Below are 11,352 nucleotides of genomic sequence, written 5' to 3'. Positions count from 1 at the left end.
AAAAAAAAAAAAAAAAATGGCGACTGAATTGACTTCATTTGGTGGACACTTGGAAGTAAACCATTTTCTGTGGGTGATGTCACACTCGCTCAGTCCAGTACCCAAATACAGTAAATGGTCTGAACCACCTAAACCAGAGGGGTCAAACTCATTTTGGTTCAGGGGCCGTATTCAACCCGTCTGATCTCAAGTGGGCCGGACCAGTAACAGACAAAATCACCAATGGTCATTATCTTTAGCTTTGTTTTTGTTTTGTTTCTCAGTTGGAAAAAATGCCTCAAGCAACCTAGTAGCCTAATCACGTATTATTGTTCTTAGAGCTATTATTATTATCTTTTTGACAACAACATTTTGGTAATTGTGGTGTCAAACCTGATATTTTTTATAGCGACTTAACAGCGGTGAAGCTAGCAGGACTTGGCACATCCTTGCAAAGAAATGCTCTTCTTTTCCTTCGCCTAGTGGCGGAATTACGCATTGCAGTCATTTCTTTAAATAACCATAAATTTCCGGGTTAGTAAGACAAGAGTATAAAATTATTTGGCAACTTTTACTATGAAAAAAAAATGTATTCTTTAAAGAAAAACAGATGTGGTCAAAAATCAACAGAGGAAGCATGAATCACACAGAAACAGAAACCTTCCATCAGCGAGTGATGAAAAAGAGAGAAACAAAAGCCTCATCTGAAAACCTCCTTCACAGTCCAACTGAATACACAAAAGAACAACAGAATTCTGAGAGGGTTTTACACTCCCGCAGCAGAAAGCACGAGGAAAGAAGACTGCACGAGAAAGGAAAGGAGTTCTGCGACACTTTAAACATTAATATGAAAGTAAATCTGTCAAAATGATGTTCAGGATTGTGTTTGTTTACAGAGACTTTCACGTTGATGTTTATGAGCGTCCGTAGATTATTATTATTGTTATCATTCCACACAATGAATGTAAGTGTCCTCATTACATGAAGCAAAGCTCTGAAATGCTGCTGCTACACTACATATTCCATCCATGCACAATTCACTCTCTGATCATGTCATTTGGTTTGAATTTTTCAATACAAAATGTGTAAAAGATTCCATAAAACAGAGTGTCAAACTCAATCATACTGGGGCCATAATCCAAGACACACTTTAGGTCATGGGCCGAACAGGATAAACATTTATTAAACACAATAAAACTAAGATTTTAAAACTTTGAAAATTTATTTTATTAACATTACTATAAAAAAGTCAGGAATATTATTCCAGAATAAATCAACTTAAACCTTAAATAACTTTCAATATTTTACTCTACATAAAACATATCTAGTCAAAATTATACAAGTTAAAAAAAACATGTAAGATAACATCGGGCCATTAATAACAATAAAATAAAATGATCTGGAGGGCCGGATAGAATTACCTGGAGGGCCGGATCCGGCCCTCGGGCCTTGACTTTGGCACATAAAGGGTTAAGAGAGTAAGACTTACAGAAACATTAAAGTCCATAAAATCTTTTTTTAACGTTGGGCGGCATTTTTGCTGTTACAAGAAAGATATTGATTGATTGATTGATTGGTTGATTAATTTCAAGCATAGATTGTGAAAAATACAGAACAAAACAAAACTCATTACAGAAATAATAAAATGCATTGATTAGAAAATAGAAGACAAAAACAAAGACACACTTATCTCTCATTTGATTCATTAGATATAGTAATTATTAACTAAAGACAAGTAGAGTTTGATTGATTGTTGAAAAAGACAGGGAGGAAGCGAACTTATATAATCCCACCTCTACTTAGATACTTGAAAAGTGCTCTCAAAGACGGAAATCCCACTGTTGGCACCAAGTTTCCACCCAGAACGGTGAGAGGCAGAATAATGATATCATAACAGCTGTTCTAATAATGAGAGCTGTAGTGTGCAGTCTGCTGCACTGAATAAGATCAGGTAATAACACTTTAGCAACTACACTTGAAAGAAATCATTTCTTCATGAAATATTCATAATCTTGAAGAAAACCTCAGTTTTATCACATCTCTAGTGTTCATATTAACATGAACAACGTCTGCCAAACAGCAGCAAAACAAACTAAGCTGCAGAAAATGTAGCCATTGTTGCAATGCTCCTGGGGACACGAAGAGAAATCATATTTCTGTCTCGGTGTGGACGCAGTTGGAGGACTCCTGCTCGCTCTTCTAATCTGGCCGTTTCGCACTATATTAGAGGGGCCTCCTCATTTATTTCCATGTGAAAGGAGACAGAGAGCGGGGTTAACGGTGCTCTGCTGCACAAAGCCATGACACACACACGCGCGCACACCCCCCCACACACACACGGCGAGGGAGAAGCTGGCTGAGCAGAGGTCACGGCCGAGCGTTCCCCCTGAATGCTGCTGAATAGGCGTGTGGTATGAATAAGTCCGCACGCTTGTCATGCTTGGCATCCATTAAGGCGTGACAAAAGCACCTAAGCCCCGCCTCCACCCAGCGCCCGAGGGTGCCACTTATGCGGCGTGTGCGTGCGGGAGCGGAGCCCGCGCGTGTGTGCGCTTGCAGCTTGTTACGGTGTGGTGGGCGGTGGCGTGTGGGTGTGGAGCAGGCAGATGGTGACAGCTGGTTAAAACATCCCCTACAGTGAAGCCGAGCCGCTTCCTCGCCGCAAAGAAAGACTCTACACGACTGCATTTCATCCCTCACTGAGCAAAAGCTCCTCTCCTGCTTTCTTTCATTCCAGGTTTGCTCCTCAAAAAATCAGACTGACTTCTCTGAATCTGAGGGAGCTATCTGCTCTAAGGAAGTCTTTTTGCCCTCTGCTACGTAACATCATCCCTGACTTGGTGTTTTCTGTTTTAGCAGCTGCGCCTCCGTCACCACAGATTCCAACCTGCAACTCACTGACGATGAGCAACCACAGCTTTGTTCAGCGTCCGTGATCTCTGCTGAAACTCCCTTTGAAAATACTTGTTTAAAATCCCAGATAAAGTGAAGGTTGAGGTTTTGTGTCACATTGTTACCTGGCTGCCCTCTACCACCCAGCAGCTGCTCCCACATTCAGCATCTGCACTCGTCAGACTGAGAACGGCAAGATGATAAAAACAATTAGGCTTAGAACTACATTTCTGAGATGTAATTATTCAAACAGTCGTGAATCAGGAACAGAAATTGTAAAAGCACCATCTTGTGATGTAGAAAATATGCTGGGTGGGCCACGAGCTCGAAGGTCCTCTGGTCACATGTAAGATGGCGCCAGCAGACCCTCGAGCTTGAAGCACAAATTTCCCTACTTTAGCCGGTTGCATAAGCGGAAATTTCCTAAACTTTAGGAAACCCTTTCAAAAATGATATTTTAAAAACTTTTCAGAACTATCAGCTTTTACGTTTTTAAATGTGAATAAACTGTAACTGTCTAACAGATTAGTGTGAAGATGAGCTTCAAATGGACAGAGAACGTTCATTGTTTTATTTCTGTCAAATCAACATTAACAAGTGTTCAACTTTGAATAATTACACCTGATTACCTCCAGAGGAAAAGACAGAAAAGAGAAATTCAGTTTTTTTTTTCTCCGCGAATCAGCTGATCAGAGAAAAGAAACAGGAAAAAATGTGCAAAGTTGTGCCAATGATTTTGGGCGCAATTCTTTTTTTCGCGGCCGGCTCCAGCAGGGGGAGGGACTTCTGGATATTAATGTTCAAGCGCCATATTTTTTCTCTGTAGCCAGGTCCGCTTAAACAGAGAGCTCTCACCAATGGGCCAACTGTCACACCCAAAACTAAGAGGTGACTTTCTAATGAACTCCTGCCGCTCTGCAGAAACTATGTTTTAGTAAAAGACAGGTTTTTTGCTTAGGTTCAAAACAGCATCATGATAACGAAAACACCACTAGGAATGCTTTTACATCTAGAAAAGTTCCATTACCTGCGATAATGTTTGTGTAAATGCTTTTTGTTTTTAGCTATAAATAAAAAAATAATCAGTAAATTAAAATGTATGTTAATTGCTGAAGGGATTTGCTGAAAATGCAAATGATATTTTCAAAATGTTTAATTTGCTAAAAGACTGAAAATTTTGATAAGTTACTATGAAAGAGTGCTGAAGTTGACCTAAATTTCTGAAAAATTAGTAGTAAAATTAATTAAAAGTCTGTAGTACATGCCAATTTTCCAAAAATATGAAGTGTGTTGCTTAAATATGAGCTAAATCCAAATTAGCCCAAAAAACCTTAGTGGATGCCAGATTAGCAAATACAAAGCTAGCTCGTTGCTTAAATACTAGCTAAACTCCAGAATAGCCTAAAATTCCTCAGTAAATTAAATTAGTCAAAATATTTAACCTGTTGCTAAAATAGAAGCTAAACTCCAAATTAGCCTAAAAAACTCCAGTAGATAACAAATTAGCCAGGAATGCTAGCATGTTGCTAAAATATTAAGTAAACTCCAAATATCTTGAAAATGACTATAAAAGATGGAAACATAGTCCATGGATATATTTAAAGGCTTGTTACTAATCTACTTAAAAGGCTAAAATTTGAGGACTTTCTCATTCATTTCCTATGAGGCATATTTTGCTCAATATTTCAAAATCTATTAAGTTTATGAAAACCAAAAATACAAGCAGTAATGTCCTGAACGAGCTGAACGTTTTGTAACCAAGATTGCTGAAAGTGTGATTGAGTTTTTATGTGCCGAAAAAAATACAGAAAGGAGCAGGAGAATCCCTGTAGTGTGAATGTTTAGTAAACATTCACACCATAAATTAAAAGATGATCAGGGTGGGACTTGATGAGGCTACCCTGTAAAAAGGATCTGACTGCACCCCTCCTCATGATCCCTCTGTCCTCCCTGCAGCTGAATAACAGGAGTGATGACACTCAGGGCCAGGATCGGTCAGGCCAGCAGCGGGCCTGGAGGGCTGCGTTTGACGCCGGAGCTCTGAAGGCAGCAGGATGGTTGAGTTTACTGAGCTCCGATAAAAAGCTTCAGGTGAACTTTGGTTTCAGCGTGCTACATCTCCACCATGGACTCAAAAACAACTGGTGCTAGTCACTTGTTGAGTTTCTGCAGAGACCAGTCAACAGGAGTGAACAGAGATGCAGAATGATAAATGATCTGAAGTTTCGTGTGTACCGTCATATCTACAGCGCTGGATTCTCTGAAGTGACTCTGTTTTTCAGAGAAACCTGGAAGCCCACAGTCTGAGGTGAAGCGGCACTCGCAGCAGGAGAATCTGACGACGTTGTGTTTGACCGAGTGCTTGTGATACGGAGCGAGCTGCGTTCAAAGGTTTGAAGTTCATAAACTCCAACCCCGTGTCAAACAGCAGAACCGCGCTTTAAAGACCCGCTGACCCGGGAAACAACAGCAGCTTCCTCCTGTGATGTGTTTGCTTTATTTACTTGAACCCTCGCTGGGGTTTATTGCCAGTGGGCTGCATGATCAACCCCCCCACCCCACCCCCTCATCCCTATCTGTTGGGCCCCGAGAGGATTTGAAATGAGCACTCCCTCCTTTTGTAGTTACCTTGTTTGATCTGGGCCTGTAGCGCCGGGTTGGAGGGCTGGGGGGGGGCGGCCGGCGTCCTCCGAGGACTCTCCGGGGTTCCTCCTGGTCTGGGAGGCCTGGAGGGGAATCACAAAGAGGAGGCATCAAATATTAAAAAGGGCAGAGAGAAGAGAGGAGGCCAGCACCAACACACAGAGGCTAAGCAGCGAACGGAAGGAGGGCGCTCAGAGGAACAAACGCCGTTCACAGGAAGCAGGAGGGCTGATAACGTCTGTGCTGTTTACAGAGTTTGTCAGGCTGCAGCTTATCGAGTCGCCCAAACTTTCACACTCACAAACTCTCAACACTGCAGTCAATAGGATGATCAATGAAAGGTGTCTGACAACACAAGCACCTTCATCAAAACAGTCAAACCGGATCACAAAATAATGACTGAACGGTGTGAGAAATGCAGAAGAACTGCAGGTCTCAGGACCACAAGTGTGTCTATGACTTCCACATGTGAAGTCTTAAAGACCCATTCAACAAAAGTCATGTTTTTAACATGCTCTTCTTATAGCGAAAATGTATTTAATTCAAATGGTGTTGAATCAGGAGCAGATGAAAACCCGCTGGTTGAAAAAGATCAGCTTTTGTGATGCAGCAACTGAAGGGGCGGGGCCAAAAGTCTCCATTCTCCTCTTCCTCACCCCCTCATGTACGTCTTCGTTTTCTTCGTCTGAGCTGCCATCTGCCTCAGACCTGATATTATTCACCTTTTTATGACACTAATATCAGCAATGCTAGCTCTCAGCGACGGGGATGGGGAAGGGGGCGGGGTTGCTCCACACAAACTGTCCCGCCCACAACTCAGAGGTGAAATTCTAATGAGACACTGTCAATGTGCAGAAACTGTTTAAAAGAAATTGAACCATTTGTTGAGGGGATTTTTTTTATTAAAACTGCATAATCATAATTAATAGATCACTGGGAGCAATTTAAAAATAAAAACAGAGTGATTAGAATAAAACTGTAAAAGACCAAAGATGAGACGGTTGACCACAGATTCTGTGAGCTTCATTAAGAAAGGTTTTAAATGTTCTATTACAACTATTTACTGAAAGTTTTAAATACATTTAACAAACACAAACATAAATAATGGTTGCCAAGTAAAGGAGTCAGATCCAGAAAAATCAACAGAAACTAAATAGCTTCAGATTTCATCTGTCTTTTCTCTGTGTTCCATCGTTTTTTTTTTGTTTAAATACGTTTTTAGTCAAATTTTCTGTGTCCGTTCTTCTTTGCATTTATCCTCCCTCAGTACAAAGTCAGAGACCATTGGGTAACTTTCAGGTTGGATCAGTGTGTGTGAAGTTTGCAGGAACAGATTGATAAGAACCACAAAGAAAAGTTTCTGTGTTTCTGTGTGGAACTAAACTCTGGAACAAGTTAAGTAATGAGCTCAAACAATGTTCAAGCATTTATACATAAAATGGATAAAGAAACTCTAATCTCACAATATGAAGATAAGACGAAAAGATCAACTGGTGTTTGAAGAATTCCAAATGTCAAAACTTGAATGTGATGAAATAATCAAAGATTTTTGCAATCAATCAATGAGTTTTATGTTATGTAATATGCAGAAATGACTACTGAAAAGTTTACAATCACCATAGTATTAATTTTCTTTACTTGATCCAAAATATGTAGCAATGATTACAGGATTATTGTAATTATGTGTTCTAAAGATAATCAATGATTATTATAAATTGTGTGAATCATTAATGTTTACTGAAAATATAAAATAATTCTTTCAGAGAATGATCAATAAGAACTCTATGATTACTTTAAAACTTGATCTCAATGTGTAATTATTATTTTTCTGTATCAATACAACATTGTATTTTGATGATAATCAATGAGTATTATATATCTGTAACATGATGTATGATTGATGTTACTGTTTACTGAAATAATGTTTGAGATTAATCAATAATCAACAAGCACACAACTTTACTATTGGGAATTACAAACAACAACAGGATTACATAATTATGGTAAACATTGAAATGAAGTAATTAAGTAGGGGTGGGATTATATAAATTAACTTCTTCCCACTTCTTTTCAAGCAATCAATCAAACTCTACAGACTTTAGTTAGTTATCACAAAAAAAATGTATGAATCAAATGTGACTTAAGTGTGTTTTATTTATCTATTCTCTAATAAATGCATTTAATTGTTTCTGTAATGAGTTTGAGATAATTATGTAATTGTGTTTTGCCCTGTATTTTTCAATCTGTGCTTGAAATAAACCAATCGATCAAAGTTTGAATCTTCTAGCTGCAGTGTTAATCCTCTGTTTGTGTCAGAGTGATTTCAGTTATCATTATTATTATTATTATTATTATTATTATTATTCTCATCAAACTAGATCATGTCAGGACAATGTTGAAAATGTTGATGGAAAACCGTTACATAAATCCAACTAAAGAAAACTATTTTCTTTAGTTGGTTTCATTACCTGTAAAGAATGAATACATAAATTACAAGGATTGTGTTTTTGTTTACTTTTTCTAATTGTAAACATTTTCCAAAACAACACCTGATGTGGGTTTGTCATAAATGAATTGTTCAGATTTCATTTAATTGGAACTTTTTCTTTATGTTTTCTATGAAGTCATGCTAAATGAAATGTTGTGCAAAACTCTTTAAAAAAGGTTTTCAAACATATTTGGTAAAGTTTCGCAGCAGATGGTGAATATTCTGAAAACACTTCAATCAAAAGTGAAACTGGTTCCATCAGGGGGTTTGGAGCTTGTTAGTGAAGGAAACCATCTGGATGCTGTGATGAAAAACTAACACCCTGAGAGTTTCAGAGTTTGTTTTCAACTCCGACACACAGAGAAGGAGACCTTCTCCTCCTTATGAATCTCAGATGTGGACATAAAAAAACCAACAACCAAAACAGCGTCAAATATTCACCACTTCAGGTTTGGAGGCTGAACAGGAAACCGAGCAGAAATGTGACGTGCGTGTCCATACGGACGGACGGACGCTGCTGTGCTGTTTGTGAAGGCTGCATTCTTCCATCACTACTGATCGGTTCAAATCCAATCCAACAGTTCACTCTTAATTCAAAGAGATGAAAAAACCATGGTGATTCAATGGGTGAGTTTTGATAGAAGCCAGAATTTGGTCTGATGGTGATGGCAGAAGTGAAGCAAACATTTAAATGTGAATGAAGTACTCACTGCTTACAGATCCAACAAAGTATACAAACATAATCAATATAAAAAAGTTTAGCCTAATTTACAAAAGGGGTTTATACAAATAAACACTTTGAGTGTCAGAAGATTTATAACCTCTTTTGTAACAGTAAAATCTGTCCAACACTAGAGGCCTTCAGCTCTGATCTTTTTGCTCAGCTTCTTTTTTTTTGAGAAAAAAATGTAAAAGTTTAACTTTGACCTCTCAGACCTGGCATCCTGTATGGATGACATCCTTTTTAATACACAGAAGTGCCAAACCGTTTGACATTTGATCATGAAGGAGAAATGAATAACTGGTTTGTGCTCGGCCAGATTTATATGACACCAAGTCTTTCAAATATGGGAATAGAGCTGAGATAGAGAAAAGGATTCATAGACTTACACCACTTCTACATTTTGTACCATACCTGTTCCAACTGTGAGTACATGTGCTAGTACTGGGTACCAAAAGTTCTGTGTGAACATCATGTGCTTAAAGTATGTTAAAGGGGTCATACCAAGATTTTCTTAAGTCCTTCAGAGTAAACATATACTACCACTAAAGTACAAATGATTTATTAAATATGTATGTAATTTGTTAACTATTTTTATACTTGGAAGTAAAACAACTCAATCTCTGAGGCTCCGCCTTTTGTTCCTTTAAGGTTCCACCCACGTCATGACGTCCCCCTAGATTGAGTCTTTGAGTTAGCCTGGGGGCGGAGCAGACTCAACAGCCTGAAAGGGGCGGTCTCTCTCTGTGACATCAGCACGTGAGGACCTGCTGGTTTTCGTGGGTATGGGAGGGGCTGCTGCAGACGGCGCAGGTTTTTAGAGGATTACTCTTAAACGGATGAACGGATCAAAATACCGCTTTGGGGTTCTTTATAGAGAGGAATGAACAGTAAAATGAACTTAAAGGTTCATGTATGGCCCCTTTAAAGAACACCTTTAACGCAGGTCCTTGAAAGCGCCACACATGCCCTGTAGCTTGATAAACCCTAGCAGAACAGTGCAGAAGCACATGCTGCAGCGTGGCTTCATCCCAGATGGGTCCGGGTGCAGAAAAGCCCGGCAGAGCCAGCGTTTCACTCATAGGAACCATTGTGAGCATCATCAAACAAAAACACATCAAAGACGAGCACAAGCTCTCCAGCAGCTAGAAACCTTTCAAGGCAAGAATGAGATGAAATTACAACATAAAGACACAACATCTTCAGCAGTTTGAAAAGGAAATGCTACACCATGAACAACAAGCCCCAGGTTATTTTCAGACCTGGAGCAGACATGAAATTGGAAATTAGATCATTTTGAGAGGGAAAAAAAAGTAACTTTTGAGTCTAAACATTTGCTTTGATATCATTTTTCTGATGGGAATACCTTTATGGCTCAAGAGGTTTCAACATCTGCTGGTTCAAACTTAGAAAAAGAAGAAATCTGAAGTTTATTGATGCAACGAATGTGTCTACATGTGTATACGGTATGATGCAAACGACCACTGCAGGCTGAACGCAGTCGATGCTCACAGTAAAACTTTAAGCCAAAGATATGTGGGTGAGCGTTAAGCTGCGTTGAACTGACTTAAACGCATTAGAAGGTTAAGCTTAACAAAGGAGAAGCTTAGTGCAGATTAGTAACCTGTTTAACCACTTTAATCCATAGTAAAACAACTAAGCCAATTAAAGAGGAGCTTTTGAAAACTTAAGGGAAACTTCCCACAACCTTGTTTTTTATTTTCTTTTTTGGCTTTGTTTCTGCTCATCTCTGATTCACAGGCTTCTGGCAGCTTGAAGCTGGTTGATGAAATGTTGTGCTGGTGTTACCGCTGCAGGACCTCAACCTCTATGGTAAACCTTTCACAGCACAAGGAGAGCCCAACCACCAGCTGCACACACAAAGGTAACACTAACACACAGAATGGACTGCCTCTGCTGCTGGGGAGTCTCCATGTTCTGGTGAAATTTGATTTGTTTGAATGAGTTTTGGGTTATGAAATCCCTGCTCTGCATGATGAACCTGGAGCTGCACAGCTTTCTGCAGCTGACATGAATCTGTTCACTGAAGTTCAGACTGCGCGTCAGTGCTCGTTACCTTGCTGGTGCTTTCTTCATATGCTCTCCAACAAATGTGGCGTTGGTCATCCCCATCAGGGTGTTGGCCAGCGAGATGACAGACAGGAGGTGCTGCGTGGTCACTGCCCTCGACAAGCCGTACGCCCCCTTACCCACAATGTCTGACAGAGTCAGCTTCCTACCAGTTGCCAGGGACAACTGACGCAGCAAGGACTCCTGGAAGGAGACAGACGAAGAGAGCTGTTGATGCGATCCACACCATGCAGTGACCTTGAGAGACGACTAGACCACAGGTGTCAAACTGCAGTCCTCGGGGGGCCAGTGTGCTGCTGGGTTTCCTGTAACTCTGCCCTTGCAGCCTCTTCTTGGTAAAACACACCTGACCCAGGTGATGAGCAGCAGGTGAAGCTGGGACCTCTGAAGAACCAGCAGCAAACTGGCCTCCAGGACTGGAGTTCCCTCGTCTAGCCTTTAATGTAGGGGTGTCAAACTCAATCACACAGGGGTCAAAATCCAAAACACAACCGAGGTCACGGGCTGAACTGGACAAACATTTATTGACACTCTAGAG

General features: G+C 40.0%; 1 protein-coding gene across 1 annotated transcript in view; it reads right to left on the bottom strand.

Moving 5' to 3' along the window:
- The window catches only part of LOC112144163 (WD repeat-containing protein 7), a gene marked incomplete in the record, with an annotated part of 98,246 nt that overhangs the window by 59,365 nt on the left and 27,529 nt on the right, over nucleotides 1–11,352 (bottom strand). Inside the window, 2 exon segments of the mRNA XM_024268505.2 lie at nucleotides 5,500–5,597; nucleotides 10,801–10,997. Of these exon segments, the coding sequence (XP_024124273.1) occupies nucleotides 5,500–5,597; nucleotides 10,801–10,997 (295 nt within the window).

This window comes from Oryzias melastigma, linkage group LG12, assembly GCF_002922805.2.
Source record: "Oryzias melastigma strain HK-1 linkage group LG12, ASM292280v2, whole genome shotgun sequence".
In the NCBI taxonomy this organism is placed as follows: domain Eukaryota; kingdom Metazoa; phylum Chordata; class Actinopteri; order Beloniformes; family Adrianichthyidae; genus Oryzias; species Oryzias melastigma.
Note: the sequence above shows the minus strand (reverse complement) of the source record. Positions and strands in the feature narration are given on the sequence as shown.